The 19824-nt window shown below is 41.8% G+C and overlaps 1 protein-coding gene across 9 annotated transcripts in view; it reads right to left on the bottom strand.

Moving 5' to 3' along the window:
• Window positions 1–19824, bottom strand: part of ATP2B2 (ATPase plasma membrane Ca2+ transporting 2) — a 211913-nt gene that overhangs the window by 134045 nt on the left and 58044 nt on the right. For all 9 annotated transcript variants that reach the window (XM_069865493.1, XM_069865496.1, XM_069865500.1 and 6 more), the window contains exon 2: window positions 3986–4470. In XM_069865493.1, the coding sequence (XP_069721594.1) occupies window positions 3986–4184 (199 nt within the window). In that variant the 5' untranslated portion in view covers window positions 4185–4470. The remainder of the gene's footprint in view (window positions 1–3985; window positions 4471–19824) is intronic.

Below are 19824 nucleotides of genomic sequence, written 5' to 3'. Positions count from 1 at the left end.
GAACTTCTGTAGTGCTGTAACATCACCACCAACACACAGCACCTTCTGGAGCTGCTGGTCCAGGGTGATCACACAGATATCACACCCAGAAATGGTTTTTCTTCACATAAAAATTAAATATACAGCTTTCCTCTTCATGCACATTGGAAATTACCGCATCCAAGTATTTGAAGCAAGAAATCACGGAAGTTAATTCAACAATGTGTGCTGATACGGAATAAACATTTTTGTAATGTGAAGGGAAGGCAGATGAAAACCTTACTGTAAATTGGTGTGTACTACATAAAATTGTGGGTAAAACACAGTTAAGCACTGGGAAGCCTGGATTCCAGCCTCATTTGGTATTCATCCAACTAACTCATCCCATTTTACCAGCTGTCCTTTATAAGGTATCACTAATGCTCGAGTGGGCCTCAGAGACTCAGATAGCATGGAAAATTATACAATTGTCACCACAGCTCTGCCCAGCGGGGGATTCAGTGTTGCTTTGCAGAATGAGAGCTAGATCCCGCTTATTTTCTGTTACCAGAATAATGAAAGTGAAACTAATCTGAATAAAAATATTTTTAAAGAAAATTCAAGGAGATGCGTCTTCGTAATTTTTCATAAAAAGTATCCCCATAGATTTCAGGGGAGGTTCTTTTTATGAGCACCTAAATGGTAGCTTTCCACTATAATATAATCACTGTAATGCAGGAAATCCCCTAGGCATAACTTAGGGCTGGGATCCACGCTGCATCTATAGTTAGAAAAGCGATGAAAGAAAATTTAAAAAGGAGACTGAAGCCTTGTAATCCACAATAATGTTATGAATTCATTCAGCATGCAAATATTATTCTACTCAGAATTCGGCAGACTTCTAAAGCTCCACACTGCATTAATACATGAGTTCAGAAAACACTGGTAAGTATCTTCACAGCAGCATAAAGAACATCAGAGTTATGCATAAAACATCTTACCTTGTGAAGTTCAGGCCCTTGAAAACAGAGCTTCAAAAAGGCACTTTTAGTGTAAGTGACTGATTCTACCAGTCCACAGGTGTTACATCAAATATTAACATGGGAAATTAATTGCTGAGTAAACTCTGGGCTAGTTGCTACTTAGTATTTCCTAAATACCAAGTAAGCCAGTAAATTCAGATTAGACCACATTTTACCAAATTATCATGTGCCTGGGGATACATATTTTGCCGCTGTTCCAGTAACTACTTAAGCCATATGAAGACTTATGAAAATACAATTTAAAAGAGTCTACAAGTCAGGGAAGAACCAAGTTCTATGGGTCAAGTCCTTTTGGCCATTTCCTTCATATCCATCCAGCACTCTTGCTCAGCAAGAGCCCATTTGGCCCATTGAATGAAGAAGGTCCCTGCAGTAAAGCTTATTCTGTTACTCCTCATAAATGGTGTGAAATGTGCAGCACTGCAGACTACAACTGACTGTGGAAGTTCAGCTAACTGTGCTCCACTGAAGAAGAGGCCAGTGGAATAGTCATTTTCAGGCATAGTGTCAAATGACAGGATTTCATAAAGATATTACATGGGGAATCCACGGTCTGCTGCAAATACCAAAAGATAAAACTCTATGGGAGCCTCCACTAAGCATGTCAATAAATTATTACAAAACACATCTACCCAATGTAAAAATTCCATTTCCACACTAGGAACTAGTATGTTTTTTTCCTCTAAGGACAGTCATACATCTTCAAGAATATCCTCTTCACTGTATTTTAACCTCCACTATGCTTGGATGTAAGAAAAGAAATGCCTAGGGGACTCATGCCTAAACGCATGCTTATATTTGCTTATATTTGACAAAAGTCTTTAAAGTTTTTCTATTGAATTCTCACGAATACGTTCTCTCAAACTCAAATTTCAGTTTGACACAATATTTTTCAGAGAGATTCCCTCCAGAAATTATTTTTCCAAGCAAAACAACTAAAAATAAGATGAAAACTTAGCATGATTGGTAATTCCTACTATGTGATCCAATTTAAAATTCAAAACCAGCAGAGCCCTCACGAATCTAAGGCTATGCTGATTGTCACTTGAAGCTGGAAATGTTTTTCCCTAATGCACAAGTGATGAAGTGCACGTAAGGCTCAGAGGAAAGTTACCTTATCTGCAGTATCAGATATAGATTACTGCTGCAGTCAGCATGCCACACGAGTTGAGTCCATACACTCTATTCTGATATGAGGAATTAAATTTCCCTGATGTCACAAATTCAACAGATAACACCACTAACAATCCCTTTGAAGTTCACATTGACCAGGTAACTGCTAGAATGAGTTGGCAAAACTTTACTGAAGTCACTGAAGTGATCTGGGCTCACCCAGCCCAAGACTTCAGCTTTGACATTCCATAAACTGCTGAGGGACTGCTGAATCCCTAGAGGGAGATGTTTGTTCTCGCGCATAAATACAGAGACTACATTTCTCTCTGAACTTGCTCAGAGGTGTCAGGGACCTGTCAGAATAGCCGCATGTTCTCTGCGGAGTCGATTCTCTGGTGCGCAGGAGCAGTTAGGCCATCCTGACAGACCAACAGGCATCCAGAAATCCCAGACAAGTGGCAGGGCCTCATTTTCCTACCTCAGCGTCCGTCTGGGACAAACCTCCAGAGAGGTAAAGAGATCCTGTCTGAAGGATCAGGTATTTAGGCAAGACAAGAAAATGGGAAAGATCTGCTATAAACTGTTCGATTTGCCACTGGCCACTCTAGAACGCAAGACTGCACAGGAACGCTGAAATGCTGCTGGAGTTTGCTGCTCAGTTTAATACAAAATTAGCTTAATAATTCTTTGCTGAAATGGAACTGTTAACAGGTTTATAGTGTTTAAGCAATACTAAGATTGTATATGATCAAGCGTAGGTACACAAAGAGTAAACACTGATAGCTGCTCCTTTGGGACTCTTCAACTAGAGCAATTTATAAAAACAAATGACGTGACACTATAACTGTCTGTGATTACACCAATAATGCAAGATGTTCAAGAATTTAAACAGAGGAAGTAACTAAATTATTAACTTTAAAAAAGAAAGAATGGAATAAAGCCAATACTTCTATCTTCTTGGAAAAGAAAATAACTTAAACACCTTGGCTATTTTAAAAGATAAATATTATAGACTGAAAGACTGTATACGACTTTCAAAAGTGTTAATACACCTCGGAGATGAAAATACAGAGAAGAAAGTAGAATTTTTAGAATTAAATAGAATTTTACTTGCAGTAAAACAGAAATTGGCGAACAGTAAAATTCCATGAGGAGAGGGAAGCATCCCACTATTGTGAATGTTTTATGTGGAGATATTTGGGATGAATGTTTAAAACTAGACTAATGACTGATGATCAGGTAGAGAACTCCAAAAACACTTAGAAGAATAGATATTGTGAAGTCATTATTGGTAGCATTAAACGTAAGTAAGGAGTTTAATTATACGTAGAAAATAAGGCCAACTAGTAAAAGCATTGAGACAGTCACGTACTGGTAATTTAAGCAAAACTACCTACAATAATATAGTAAGTCAAGATTAGTAACCAAGAAAACATATAAATTACATATCGATCAACAAAGTAACATGAAGAGTATCTTGAAAAGTCATTTCATGTTCTCAAGATGTCTAAATATGTAGAAATTCTTCCAAAGCAATTACTATGCAGCTTCTTACCCCCAAGAGCACATATGTTAAAACCTCTTTATAACGACATAGAACAGGTGCCAATATTTTTGTCTGCCTTTTAAGGAAGAATTAATGTATTTAGCTTTTTGAATAAATAACCTCTTTCATCCTAATGCTAGCTTCAGCTATAGCTGGACTGTTTTTATCTTCTTTCTCTAAAGTTTCTTCTTTTACCTTATTATTGTTGGGAATAATGGCAGTGCCATGAGAATTGTTCTCAGGTTTGAAACAAAACCTCTTTCTTTCACTACCTGGAGAGCACTTGCATAAGTCCCCTTGTTCAGCTGAAGGGAAACATGCTTACCTTCTGTTGGTGATGTCTTCAGACGTCTGCAGAGCCCCTCTGTTTCCCCATAGGTCTCTTTAATTTTTACTACTGCTTCTGTCCCTCGAAGTTCCATGAGGGAGCGCAGTTCTTGCAGTGTGCACCCAAACTCTCCTGCATGGTTGGCCTCATTTCTTTGGTTCTTGGAATAAAAATCACTATTTGTCATGTCACCCATTGTTGCTGATTATATTGCTCCACTCGTTATAGTTGATACAATCTTAAAACTGTTTAAAAATCGAAGGAAAGGAATCTTGAATTCCAACCTACGAAGTTAAAAAGAATCCAGCATGTGCCAGGCAAGCGACGTGGAGTATGCCTCTGGCGTGTGAGGTGTCCCTGACCGGCTAGCGGTCCACAGAACGGCTGCTCTCAAGGCTGCAGACCAGCTCCACTCCATTCACCACTTCCCATTATGCTGCACCCAAGCTGTAGCATCTACATGGTCAGTTCTTCCTCTGGACCTTGGGGAACAAACAGAAACGACTCATTACAAAGGTGAGCAATAACACTTTACAAAGATGATTTCAAATTTACGCTATCATTGCCATTTGACTACACAGCAGCAGCACGCAGATGCCCTGGGAAAGGCTGCAGCTAGTCAGAGCCAGCCCTGACACTGAGCACAGCACTAGCTCTGTCTTCGAGAAAGCTCTCCACTGCTAAAGCACCAAGAGCAGCGTTGCTTACTTCAATCAAGTCCCAGGAGCCCTCACTAAATGAGATGGCTCATGAATAGTAATAAGTAAGCATGCTGGACCCATCGCTAGATGCACCTCCAGTATGTGCTCTGGTTCACAGAGCCACATCAGCCTCTGCAGACAAGAGCAAAGACTCTCTCAGAAAGGCTACAATGTAAAAACCATTACTTAAACACTACTAGTTTTCAGGATGGGTTAAAGTAAACCTGTTTTTCAGAGCAAGGACAGTAAAAACAGTGGAAAAACTAGAACCACCATTACAAATTCGGAATATATTTGAATACATTACAGCTTGCAGCCTTGCCTTCTGTGAAAGTGAGCACATCCCAGAAAAGAGATAACACCCTTGAGTGTCTTGGATTGAGCAGCCAGAGCCATGCCTTGCACAAGGCAGCTGTCGGGCCGCCTTCCCTCAGTGCTGCCCGTGAGCACACTTGCCAATGGCTCACAGAGCTTCCCCAGCAGCTGAAAATCCAGCCAGGACACAGACACACACAAATATACAGGCACACAGGGGCCAGGGGGTGCTTTTTTCTTTTTCCTTTCTTTTTTCTTCCTGTCTTTGTTATCGTGTGCAGCGTTGAAAAGTCACATTTGGACCATCTGGGAGACAGCTGACTACTTGCTAAAACCAGCCCTTAAAACCTGTTTTCCCTTCCTATATTATAATGAAGTCGGTTTAAATACTGCTGAAACCAGCTATTATATTTGGCACAGAGAGTTTTAACAGAGATTAAAGGTCTCTTTTTTTGCCTCAAGCGGGTTAGCGCATGCACACTGTCTAATCTATAGGTCTCAGAATAGACTACTAACAAAAAAGATCTTTAAAAGAGCACACCACCAGCCTAATGACACGCAAGCCTGACATAATCAGAGTGCATGCTATGAACTCTCTAGGTACAGCAATACAATGGGAATGAGGACACATACAGAAGACAGAAGGAGCATCCTCCCAAAGTGTTTCAAGTCCAATTTTATCTTTGTGCAAGAATTTTTATCTCCTGCCCACGTGCAGCTACCACAACACGCAGGCCTGGCACTTCCACTGGCTGAGCTGCATCGCCACTGCTCAGCAGGCAAGAGAGCTCGGCTCGCCGCCTGCACTGACTGCTCGTTGCTCACAGCGCCATTATCTGCTGTGGAGCTGTCTCAGCTACCTTGGTCAACCAGACAAATGACCTCTACCAGCCCTCTCACTTACAGATAAAAATCCAATGCTCCTTTCATTGCTGTGGAGAAAAGGAAGAAAAAAAAAAAGTACCAAAGTTCCTCAACAATGTTACAGAATGCAACAAAGAGAAATTGGAAATAGAAATTAAACAGGGCCTTTATCTGCCAAGCAGTAGCCAAGGAGAAGATATTCTGCTCCATCAACAACTCTGCAGTATCAATTAATTTCTAGATAATTCCCTACATATAACACAGAAAAGGGTCTTATCCACTTATTACTTTATGTATTTTCAAACAGGATAGATCAGTATGCTGAATAGAAGCAATATCAGCCTGTAGCATTAGTTTGAAAATAAATACAGAACAGAAACATCACAGATGCCTAACAGTGCAGACTCCATCCCAAGAGGCAGAGAATCACCAGCCTCCACTGATGCCGTGCTCCTCTTCCTCAAAACTAGCCTTTCAGACTCTGCCTGTTGTAATCTATGGTAAATTGCTGCTGACAGACGCAAAGAGCAGACCCAGATTTGATCAAGAAAAAATGAGGCATCAATAATCATAAATATTAGCAAAAATGACAGAGTTCTATTTACTTCCAGTGGGCAAAGATGAACCTATTCCTAAGGTAAGTACATTTCAATATCCTGAACACTGCGCGTTATAACAGCCAAGATGTTCAAAAAAGTACCCCCAAATCAAACAGAAAACCACCGGACACAACAGAGAGTTTACAGGGATTTGCTGGCCTGTTGTGTTTTTAAACATTCCTCTAATATAATAAAATTGTTCTTAAACTGTTGCGTAGCACCACAGTGCAAAGACAATTGGTAGTGTTTTCTAAGAACCATCTACCAATTCCCTAACTGGTGCAAAGGGTACTAAACTCCACATCAAAGATGTTTTCTACCTGATTTTTCTGTGGGATACATCCAGCACTCTCAATCAAAGCCTCTCTCTTGAGGATCTCACTGTGCCATACGTGAATATATTTGCTTCTGCTCTTAGAAATTCATGGTCATTTGACAGCTGCAGCAACACAGCTTTGTTGCTTTTTAGCATGCTTGATTCATTTGCCTGCTTAATTTTTAATTTCACCTTCAATTAATTGATAAAAAACAAATATGAGGTTTACACTTCCTTCAGCGCTTCAAAAACCAATCACTCTGAGTTTGTGCTCTTCATGATTCACCTGATGTTATGATACCAGGGAAACACCATCTCATGTTGCTGAAAGGCAGATGATAAAATATAGAGAGCAAAAAGCATGACTAACATTATTCACCAATAACACATCTCTCCAGCCCTGTGGAACAATATCCGCAGGCTTCATTCGGTCCTCGAATCTCTTTTATGAAAAGGCCAGGAACCCTGCCAGAGTGTGCACCAGGCTGGCATGGGTACCACCCGACCACCTTGCTCCTCCCCAGAGATTAATGCCCCTCTAACAACAGCAGAGGAACAACAAATGTGATATGAGCACACGGCAACATGCCCCCACCAGAGGGGCTGCAGGCCTCACGTCTTCAAAACAGATCAAATACTTGAAGTGAGAGAAATTTTGAGTGTCCTCTACAGGAAAGCCCAGTATTGCACTAGGTTTGGTGGTGGTGAGGGGGAGGTGTTTGTGGGTTTTTGGTGAGGAGGAGGTTAGGGGAGGAGATTAGTTTACAAAACACACTCAAACCTGATATTTTTAGGATGTGTATTTGAACAAAGAAAGCCCCAGCGACACCCCTGTTTCCAATCAAAACAACAGATGGATGTTACCCAGGAGCTGCCAAGCTCACCCATTCCATCCAGATCTATCTCAAGCTATCATGCAGCAGCTCTTTTGCCTCACAGGAGCTGCAGATCCAGCTGCTCTGAAAAGAAACATACACCTCTGAACAGAGACCGATTTCCTTCTAGGGGACATCTCTGGGTGCACTGCATTTCACTCCGGGGTGCCTGCTTCCACCAGCTGCAGGGCAAGGCTGCATCACTAGTTGACACAAAGATTTGCAGCAGCGTCTGACACTAATCCCACTGCTACAGTCTAAGGTACCAGGGCAATAACACCTCCAGCAGTCCCAGGCACAAGCCACAGGCTTCAGCAGTGAAGGTGCATTGCCCTGAAGTGGGAAATGGCCAGGGAGCTTAAGGACCTCTCCCTTTCTTTTCAGAGGAGCCCTGGGTCTTCTCAGGTCCTCCAGGCTGAAATTTCTCACTATCTTTGACCCAAGGCCCACTCAATCTTTTTCAATCCAAAGACCATTATCCACAGCGTATTTCAGTGGTTTTAATTCATAACCCAATGCTTCCCAGGCCATGAAGAGTCCCCATCCCCAAATCCCAAGAGCCTAGCTTTTGACACCACTCTAGCACACAATCATTTCCTCCCAGGTTATGCATATTTGGTCTCACAATTCTCCTTTTATAGGGAAAACAGTTCTCCACAGACATGTTCAGCAAAAGAAAAATAAAGATCTCCAGCAACAGAAAAACTAATTTCACACAAAACATTGGGGTGTACTTCCAGACAAAAGCAGTATGTTTTAATGAAGGTTATTTATTTTTACCAACACTTCTGAAACACACTTTAGGAACAAGAAACCTGGTTAAAAAATTTTTCCTGAAGCTTGCTGTGAGGGGAAAAAGGAAAGAAAAACAAACCAAAACCAGCAGCCCACCTAGATTCACTTCAGGTACCAAAAGACTTCGCATACCAGAAAACCCAAGTAAGGCACTATCCTTATTTTTCTCATGAAGAAGTCTTCACCTTGGTCTGGCATTTTGTTTGACAAAGACATCATGGATTTTTGTTGTTCAACTGTACTACAAACTCGAATTATCTGTTGGTCTTTTTTTTCTTCCAGACTGGCTAAATCCTAGGGAATAGGCTTCCATTCCTGTAGAGCCCAAGTCAAATATTTTTCATCTTCTAGCTGCTTAAAGGAAATGCACGCCAATTAAAACAGAAGCAATTTGGACAAGTTAACTGCAGGCCTGCTGGGAAAACTATTCTTCCATTTCCCTAATCAGGAGCAGCCTCATCTTGGAAGCTTGTAAATATTTTCACAGTGTGTTAGAATGATTCCTAAGTAGATATCACCACCATGTATTCCAACATCTGATTTCATTTGGACATCTATCAGCAGAAAAACGAGTAGCAAGGTAAAAAACCAGATTTCACCAGATTGATAACACGAGACTTGCATTTCACAGCCCTTAAATGTCTGGACAAATAACAGACTAATGATGACTCAAAAAAATCAGGATATATTCACAATTTGACTGTTTTTCTGAATTGTTGTCTAAGATTATGCTAACTGTGATTTCAAAATCTGATGATGAAGGAATTGCTTGCACTACAGGAGGAAGGATAAGGTAATCACTTCATAACAGGCTGGCAGAGTCAGAGAACAGCAAAGCCCTGGTACTATTTAGTCATCGTGCCACCGGGAAGAAGGCAGACAGATTCGGTTCCACCCAAATTAAGCTAAGGGATGAGCAGCTCCCACTCTTCTGCGTGCAGCATTACGGTCCCACTGGGAGGATTATTTGGCTACAGATGTAATGCTAGTTGGTCCCTGGGGACGTAAGGTGAACCCCCAACATACAGGTGGAAAAAGTGCTGCAAGTTTTAGTGAGAAGTAGGTATTGTGCTAGACTTATCTCTGTTCCCTACATTAGGGATCCCATTCCTTGACAGAACAGGATTGGAAGCAAAGTGAAAACGTTTGAGAACAAACTCCATCACCTGGTCTGTAGCAGTCTCCAGCTGGGCAGAATAAATCAACTGTGGCTCAGTGCACCACCTTCTACAATGTCTCATTCTTCCCATGTCCAAGACAAAATGTCTATCCATTTGGGAATATAATCTTTGTGGACCAGAACGAAAATGGGACTGTCTGTCCAAACAGCTGATGAAGCTAATCAAATGCACCCAAACACACTCAAACTCACATTCTCTTAAAACAAATACTGACTTTGAAGCTTATTTATCAGGAACACACAAGACACAGAAGTAAGAAGAATTAAGGAACACTGGCACCTTCACAAGTGTGAATTTTTTGTTTAATACTAAGAAGTTGTGAGTAGGTCAAGAAAGAGAAACTGGACTTTGTAGTTAAGCACTGACTCAAAACATTCCTGACTTCACCACTAAATTTCATAATGAATTTCAAGTTGCATTATCTGTATGTAATTCATTCATGATGAGCACACATGAATGAGAAATCTGTACAGTGTACCTACAAATAATCAGAATTTCTTCTAAGAACAACAATTATTTCAGTCCTTTCAGCACGAATCTGTGTCTCCAGTCAGCCTGGACTTTCCTGTGCCAGTTTTATCAGGTGTGATAAATAAAAGTCATTCCATGCCTCCTGCAAGATATTTTTGATTATCTGAAGGCAATACAACAAGCCTATTTACTTAGGACTTCTGCTAAATGGAATCAAAGACTTTCAGAAGCATACTGAGTTTTTTTCCATGCTGCACCATTACACCAAGAGAAACTTAAAATAACAACTGGGAGATAAAACCACCTCCATGCCCTGTTACAGTGTACGGTCATTCAGTCTGCAGTTTGGTACGATGTCCGTGTTCCACCATTACTCATGTAAATGACTGCAGCAAAGCCAAATGAACTCCTGACAGAAACACAAATACTATTAAAGGAATCCATTCCATCCCATTAAAGTCAATGAAATGACTCTATCAATGACTTCTGGGGGTTGGATCAGGTCCTGCAGATGAAATCCTTCCTCCTCCGACGCCAGGATTCCACTCTGTATGAATGCTGGTAGCAGCCAGACTGCAATAAGAAACCCAACGATGTTTATTATAACCCATCCCTGAGCACTCGTCCGAGTTAGGGACTACTCCTGGCTGTGCTCTGCAGCCCCACCAGCCCGGCCGACTCCAGGCACGCCTGGATGTGAGCAAGGGGCCAACCACCGGTGAGTGCGCCCCCAGGACAGAGCCCACTCAACAGCAGAGAACGGCACTGGAAAGGGATCTCCTGCCCAAAGAGATGAGATCCGTATACTAAAGTCTGTGCCACACACAAGTTCTAAGAACTTTCCCGTTTCTTGTGAGTACTAACATGAATTTATTTTGTTTTGCTTTCAGTGATACAATGAAAGGTTCTTTTTAATCAGCTATTTGTCCTCCCAAGACTCTACTTCCACACTGCAAAGCAGCTACGGGGCTTCTTTATTTACCACCTTCTTAAACAACCCATAGCCCTGCTCTCCTGGGTTGTACTTTTGGCACTGAACAGATACCCACTCTACACCTATATAAGAGCTAGAAAATTCATGGTTTCATGTATAGCTGCATTGATTTTACACAGACCAACACAGCACAGTTGTTCCAAGGAAGGCCACCTTCCAAACTATGTTGTCTATTTAATCAAAAACACATCTGGAAAAAAAAAGCTAAGGATATTCAGACTTCAGATATTCGCATTTCATTAAATAAAATAGATGTGAAAACAACCCCAATGTAAGTTAAATGCTCTAAAAGCAAAAGCTGATCAGCAAAGGGACATATCCCAGCACAGAGCCAGGATCCAGCACAGGTTGTTGCAGCAGTTACAGAGCTGGGCAGGGGGAGCAGGGGAGGAAAAAAGCACCTCTTTTTCAGCAGATAACACAGAAAAGATGCATTATCCAGTTATGGAGCAGAGAGATCTACTGCGCACGTACAAGCTCTTCAGCATCATCTTCAGGAAAATACTTCAACATTTCTTCAAATGGGCTGAGAAGCCTCTCCTCCCGCTTCTTTTTTGCAAAAATTAATATTGTGCTCTAGTCCATTACAGCATCAACCCAGGGGACAAGGATGAAAAACTTGATCCAAAAAAGCACCTAAACTCACCAGGCCCCAAATCAGATTGTTTTCTTTAGTAACATCATGAATCACAGAAGATCTCCAGCTGGAAGGGACACAAACATCAAGACAAGCATTCTACATTTGTCCCTCAGTCGTGCATTTTACATGTCACCAGATTTCTTAAATCCAGCCAGGGCACTACCAGGTGACCCTCATCGCTGGGGAGAGAAAAGCCTGAAGCATGCGATTTCAATGGATTTTGAGAAGTCAGTGCTTTTACAGTCTGTGTGCTTGGGATCTGATTGCACCTCATTTTAATCAGCAAATTCTCCAGAACATCTTAAAAGAAAGAGGTCAACTAGCTCCTTACAACAAACAGGATCTTCAGCTCAATTAAACACAGCTGTCAGTCCTGCTCTGCCCCACCATGGCCAAAACCTTATGGACTTTTCTTCAGTCTCTCTTCAGAAGCGACACTGAATTTGATTCCTAATCCTATTTCTTTTTTTTTTTTCAGTGCATTACTAATCGTTTCATTATGGAAATATTAACAGGCCTCTCTATACCTAACCCTCATTCCTTAAGACGAATTCAAAGTTTTAATGCTGTGGTAGAAACGGCCATTTCTCCTGGTAAGCACACGTACGTCTTAACTTTATTTTACCTTCTTTATCAGATTTTGAACAATGCTTTACAGAAATATTTTATCTGAAAAAGTGAGGGTAATGAGGCAAATCTTACGTATTTCTGAACCATCTATCAGCTGTTTAATCAATAAACCGCAATTTGTCCCCACAACCCTTGTCTGGCCTGCACGTTTCAGAAAACAGACACTGGAAAGCGCCTGGCATTATTGCTCTGCCAGCACCACCCCAGGGGCTGCGTCACCCACTAACGGCTCTAAGAGCTCTTACACACATGTAGTATTCCAGTACTGGTTAGAGTCCTGTCCTAACAATCCTCTCAAATACTCAAGGAAGCCAGAATGTTATCATTCTTTAAATAAACTGTAGATAAATGGAGGCCTTTTCCTGCAGATGGAAGGAAGAAGAGCGTACCTGTACCTCTGAGGAAGCACAGCTCAAGGTCACTCATTAACATGAAATATCATTTCAATGGATTAATTTTACTAAAACATTGACAGATACCAAGTTCTTCATAAGTATGGATCCACGGGATAACAGAGAGAACAAAATCTGAGGAAATCCAGACTACCAAAACACACTAAAACACGCTTTGTCATGTCCTGTTTGGAACTGCAGGGGCTGAAGGGCCCAAACCAAACCTCGTTTGGGCAAACGGCATTTCTGTCCACCAGCTCAAATTGCCACAATGGAACGAAAATAAAAAATGAACCTTCAACAGCAAACGTGAGCACGGGTCAATGTTTTTTGTACCCGATGAAAAGTTAGTGATTCCTAAAGGGAAAAGAAGATAGAAATTACCTCCAGCATGTGAAACTCCCAGTGGCCGATTATTTTGCTGAAAACACTTGTTTAAATAGCAATATTACTGGCACAGATGATTATGTAGCAAGTATCACGGTTTCTTCTAGACCCTACTAGAAATACTTTGCAACACATACAATTTACAGACATGATTAAATCTGAATGCATTTAATGGAAAAGATCTTTCCTACTTTAACACCCAATGCAAAACTGCTGCAGTCACTCACAACCCTAAGAAAAGTACAACATGTTGCAGAGCCACCCAAGGGAAACCAGTCAGGGTAAGAAACAAAAAAACCCTGGGCTTCCCTGCCTCTTTTTCTTGTTCTCCTGTCAAACAAGAGTAGAAAAAAGGATTGGTTGCCTACTGTTGGTCATGTTGTGCTTTAAAAGAAATAAAGAAAATCAGAGTGCATTAACAGACGGGAGAACCACAGCACAGCATACCAAAATGGAATCAGATTGCTGTATTTATCCCAAACGCTCTGTCTCAGCCTCATACATACAATAATGCCTTTTACCCAAGAGCGGCTTCAAAACTGATAGCAGAGAAATCCATTTGCACAGAATGGGAACTCACTTCTACAGTTTTCAGGGGCTACTTTAGAAAAAAAAACCAAAAACCAAAACCCAAGCTCCCTGGATAGCAGCAAGGCCAGGCAGTGGGGAACACGGACAGGCAGCCCAGGGCAGGGGCACCTCCGGTCAGTCAGCAGCCAGCACACAGCTGTGCCAAGGATGGAACGCTGCAGCAGCTTATGCATCTCCATCAGCTGCCCAGAGGCAGGGAAAACACAGAAAGAGGAAAACACCCACCCAAACAAACTTACCTTGTTGTCTGCATTGGCAGCCCTACCCTCTGCCCAGGCTTCCCTAGCAGAGGCATCAGATTGTGCCAGTAAGAAAAGACAGAGCCGTGAAACGAATACTGAAGCTTTCAGTGCAGCACCATCGGCGATTAATGAGATTCAGAAAATGCAGCTTCCGTGCAAAAGAACTATAAGCAGAATAATGAAACAGGAAGAACAAAATATGGAAGAAAATAATCGGGGTGTTAAAAGTTACAATATATTGCAATTTAATGAGTGAATAGAATATATGACCAGAATTAAAATGCACATTTTTCATATGCAGTATTGCCATAGTGTCTGTGAAGGAAAACTGCATGCTCCAATCTGTTTTTCTGAACAAATTCCCATTTTCTTTTTGTTGACAGTAAAAAGAACTTGAGTAACTTTTTCTTCTTTTTTTTTAAAAAAAGAGATAGTTTTTACATAAGATGATAAGATGACGCTATTTAGTTCTTGAGATGGGATGCAGTTCTCCAAAATGAGAGCAAAGAGAGCAAATTATAGTTAACAGCTGTGTTTGGCGCTATAAGGACCATCAAAGGCAGATTTTATTGTTGTTGCCTGCATATTTTCAAGGCAGGAGGCCATTTCCACATAGCCTGGCTAGAAGCACAGAACGGTCACGCACAGCACAAGGATGTCTGCCATCTGAATCTCTTCATTCTGTTCAGCTGGATTTTTAAGCAATCGGCGATTCCTGGAGAAGAGCTCTCGCTGAAGGGGGCACGCAGACCCTACAGGCACAGGCAGAGCAAGCCCCAGCTGCGCACGGCTTGGGCACGACAGCGCTGCTCCAGCAGCGCAGACCGGGGAGAGACGCACCACTTGGAAAAGCTGCCTCTTGGGCTCACCCTGGCCATCCTGCTTCCTACCTACGTACACCGGTCACCTACAGCCAAACCATCTAGGCCTTCTTTGTGTCTGGTTCCCACACACGTGCGGACAGCAATGCCCTCTTTTTCTCACTGTACAGAGCAGCCCCTTTTGTGCCTGGACCGACCTCTGCAATCAATCCTGTTTGAATGCCACTGCATCCCCTTGCGCCTGCTGGTAGGTGCGTACCACAAACTGGAACCGTGCCCCTCTGCAGAGCAGGCAACGACTGTTCCACACCAGCCATGGCCTGCTCCTTGTCTTCTCACTATCTAATGAGAGTTTTCACCTCCCTTAGACTTTCCTCAGCATTTCCCACAGATAGACAGTTCCTCTCTATTTGTTACAGTAATAGGTAAGAAAACCTAAATCAGCTCCTATTACACTACATTCTTTTTTCTGTTTTTCATAAGGAATTCTGACAGAATAAGTCACAAAACATTTAAAATCAAACTTTTAGAGATTATAAGTTACTAAAAAAATTAAGCTATCAGTATTTTAATATCCCCAGTACACATCTTAGAATTATCTTCCTATAAAACTTTGCATCTGTTTAAATCTTCTTCACGCCAATGAACTCTCAGTACGTAACAACGCAAACACCAGAGGTAAAGAAAAATAATCCCTTAGCTTTGCTACATCTTATGGAAAACAAGGGAAATGGTAGAAGACAAAAACTATCATTCGTCAACATGTATATCTTTTGCTTTAAAAAAATCCACAAAAAAAGTGTTTACAGTCACACAAAACCACCCAGCTTTTAAAAGTTTTCTTTAAAAAGGTAAAATTACCCATCTTTGCTGCTAAACATAACTCCAAGTCTTGCCACTTCCAAACTCCAGTGCAGACATCCTCAGCCATGAGCACACACAGATTCTGCAGGTAATACAAACTTAGAATGACATGTTGCAGCTGAAACTATGATTTGGTGAGTCTCCTTCCAGCCTTCTAAGGGTACAGGCAATGGAGCTGGTGGGGGGCAAGCAGTCACCTCATCCATCTCCCACTGGTAAATGAGGCTGTGAACCCCTGCGCTGCCAGGAGCCCCTTTGCCTTCCCAGCGGGCACATAGGGCATCAGGGGGATCATTTCTATCACCTGCCATGAAACCACACCTGACTGCCCTTCTCCTTAATTAGGGGAGGAGAAAGGGAAGCATTCATATAAGTCAGACTCTAACATGAAACTTTTAATCTGTATAAAAATAAAATATTAACATGTGTTCTCCACAGTGATTTATAACTATGAAGATCTCAACTGCAATGCAACTGAAGCAGAGCTACTGGATAGAGAAGTCAGCACCACGTAAATCCATGTGAAAGAATGAGGGAGGAAAAAAAAAATAAAGCCCTGCAGGACTCGGTTGTACAATAGAAACTGTCAGCCAAGGTCACTCTTAAGAAAGAGAGCAGCCAAGAAGGAGGTTTTAAATCTCAGTAGGCATTAGCTGAAAGACATACAGCGATGTTCTGCAGTGATTTTAAATAGGACACTCGCAAAGGATTAACAGTATATGTGTATATCAGGCAATTGCATCAAAACACGACATTTTTGCTTGTGCTCCCTGCACAGATCCTTCTCATGCAAGGAATTCAGAGGTTGTTTTGGGAAAAAAAACCCACAAACTGCGGTTTTACAGAAATCATTGATGAGCTCTGCATAAATAGTCACAAAACCAGCATCGCTCCGTTCTGCCGAGAACATCTGAGAGCGATCAGAAACGTGTAAGAGCCCTGGCAGAAAATGCCCAGAGCGAGGCAGCTCTGCCGCAGCGCCGCTGGGCTGCGAAGCCGCCGCACAGGGCAGCCGCTGCTGGACTGCAGCTCCTGCTCCGCCGCAAACACACACACCTGCGCTCGGGAAGGCACTCTCCAGGCACACACAGCGACACAAAAGCGCACACACACCAGGCTCATTAGTCTGAATGAATAAAAAGAGTTCAGGGAAAGAAATTTCAAAATCAAACTGTTCTTTGCATTCACCTTTAAGGAAAGCATTAATTTTAGCAAGCAGTTTTTCAAGGGGGAAAACAACCCAATCGCTCTTCTCTCAGAAACGTGTATCGTACAGACACTGCGCTCCTTCTGCTTCACAGCAGCAACATTTGGAAAACTACTTAACCTTTCTATTTTTATCTGGGTGCATTCAAATTACCAATAATGTACAACATGCTGTAACAAAACCACTGATGTAGGCTATAATTTTCCCTCAAGCACATTATCCCAGCTGATGGCTCAGAAAAATAAGCTGATAAAACAGCAACAGACATCAATTGATGGATAAAAAAGTGATCACAGCTATGTACAATGTTGCTGCCCAACCTTAAAATCATACAATTAGCCAAAAAATATAAGTAGCAGAGCAGGACGTACTAACAACCACACGTTATTATCCACGGGGTCACCCTAAAAATCCCCCTGCAAACCCATTTTTAAATAGACCATCAGATTATCACCTCATAATTTAGCTATTAACACACAGAATTATTTTAAAGCCATCATCATGCCTGGTACTTTAATGAAATATCTTCTTCCTTGTCAAGTTCAATCGGGAACTCATCCTAACCAAGATGAGTTTTTAATTTTCAGTTCTATTAATAGCAACTTAAAAATAAAACATTCTCTTTCGAAACTACAAAGCTATTGCTTCTTTAGGAGCTGCAAAGGGGAGAGAGATTAATCTTCCCACTCTGCATCTCTTGAACTCCATTAGCTCTCTAAATATACGGAAAAAAAAAACCCAAGAGAACAAGTATGAAACAGGACTTGTCTCTCAGAATACCTATACTGTAACTCTGTGCAAGGGCTGGTCCTGGCTACAGAGCAGAATGTGGAGTTACTAAAACTCAGGAAATAAATACTTTAAGAATTTCCATGTAGGTTCTGAATCATTCTCAGCAACTCTCTTGCCAGTCATCAATAGATAATAGATTAATTAATGACATAATTAGCTGCAGAATAGATAGACTTCTATCCAGCAAAGCAGACGCTCAAATTTCAGCACAACCAGGGTCCTCATTAATTCTTCGGCAAATAAAGCAGGATGGCAAGTTCCAAACGAGTATCCTGCTGCTCTGCGGCCATCTGACCCACGGATGAGACTGTTCCAGCTGCTTTTCTTCTGTTACCTCCTCCAAGTATTGGCAGGAGAAGGTACAGAGGAAATGTCTCACCAGCACTCTCTCAGGTCTCGGATAGACACCGTTAATATCTGCAGCACTCGCTGTTATCACCACACTGCAGTGCTGCTTCCACTTGCGATGTGTTCAATCAGGAGTATCAAGTCCTAGACGTCCAGCAAACTCGGAGAGCCCCAGTAACCGCAGAAAAGCACAAAGCCAGCGACTCCAGTTGGACACGCACCTACACCAACTCGCACCAGGCCTTGTGCACAAACAGCACTGGCAGGATCTCCATTTGGGTGTTCCCACGCGTACGCAAACTGGTGTGGAACCAGGGCACCGGCTTGCTTTGAGATGGATTTTCTGTAACTGCCTAAATGCTTGTGACCTTTCTTTAGGATATGGGCCTCGCCACAGCTATTCAAGCCTATCTTTATCAAAAGATTGGAACACCGCAATGTGTTTTAATGAGGGATAAACTGAGACCATCTGGATGTCTCAGCTGCCACAGAGCATGATTTTTTGCTGTTTTCAACCATGTCTCTTACAGAGAACACAGACCTGTGTTGCACAAAGTGCAACGGCTCAGCTTGATTTCTCTTTGTAATCAAACGTGTTGATCTAAAATCTATTTCCAGCAAATGACTTGTCTGTTTTGGGAACGGCTCCCTCCCCACCTCTTAACCATGGTGATGGGGCTAAGCAGAGAAAACTGAGTTGGGGAGGTACTTTTGTAAGAGGCTGACAGCAAGCATTCACAGTGAAATCTTTCGTCTTGGAACAGAACCACCATTTTTCCGACAAGCTACAGAACAGATGCCAACTCCTTGGATTTGTATTAAGACCTAAAATTTTCTTTTTTTTTTTTCTTTACATACCTGTACTATAAAAGATTTGGTAACTGATTTGTCACTTTTGTCTGGGGTTGGCATTAGAGGTTAATTTGCATTTCTTTATATGTGCTTTTCAATTGTAAATGATAGTGAGTAGTGCATAACTATATTGTTATTAAACTTAAAGATATAATTTGACTCTATATGTATTCTGCATGATAAACAACAAGTCTATGTGGTGAGGTAAAGCAACAAAACTACTCTTTCTCAGTAGTTTAGCTTCCCATATATCAGCACAGCACAAATGGAACAGCAAAAGCCCCTTGCCCGGCTCCACAAAGCCCTGCCTTTTCCAGTACTACCTAACTACTGGATGAGCATCTTGGTTTTATGCTTCTCGGTCAAACTGCACCACTCATCTGCAATTACCCATCAATTTTAGATTCACCTAAGCCTGTGATGCTACCAAAGGGGGACTTCCCATGCTGCCCGCTGCTCCTTTCTACCGGCAGTACTACTGAGTGGCCAGCAGTGGGATGAGACCACTAAACTGTGCTTTGTATTTGCCAGCCAAGGTCCACACCGATCATACAGGCAGTAATGCTATGATTTCAGTCTCTCAAGTGGAAATTGTTCTACTTTGGAGGAAAAAAGAAATCAAACCCACCATATATTTATTGGCGAGCAAAAGAAAGTGTGAAAATAATTCTATGGCCTGATAATTTGAATATTCTCCAGAGAGCAGGGAGACTCAATTCACATATAAAATAAAACACACAGGGGACTGAACCCAGACTTCCCGAGTTCCCTTCCACACCAGAAGGCCGAAGGCACTAACGCTTTGTGAAACAATCCAAATTCTATAACCTTTGGCAAATGTCATAACTGCTTTTGAGAGGATGACGGGGTCTTAGGGGTGGAGGGAGTGTGGGCTGGGTATGTGTGCCTGTATGTGTGTCATTAATTCTGCACTCACTAGATCTGACACCTTCCACTTC

The sequence above is a fragment of the Phaenicophaeus curvirostris genome, chromosome 11 (assembly GCF_032191515.1).
Source record: "Phaenicophaeus curvirostris isolate KB17595 chromosome 11, BPBGC_Pcur_1.0, whole genome shotgun sequence".
In the NCBI taxonomy this organism is placed as follows: domain Eukaryota; kingdom Metazoa; phylum Chordata; class Aves; order Cuculiformes; family Cuculidae; genus Phaenicophaeus; species Phaenicophaeus curvirostris.
Note: the sequence above shows the minus strand (reverse complement) of the source record. Positions and strands in the feature narration are given on the sequence as shown.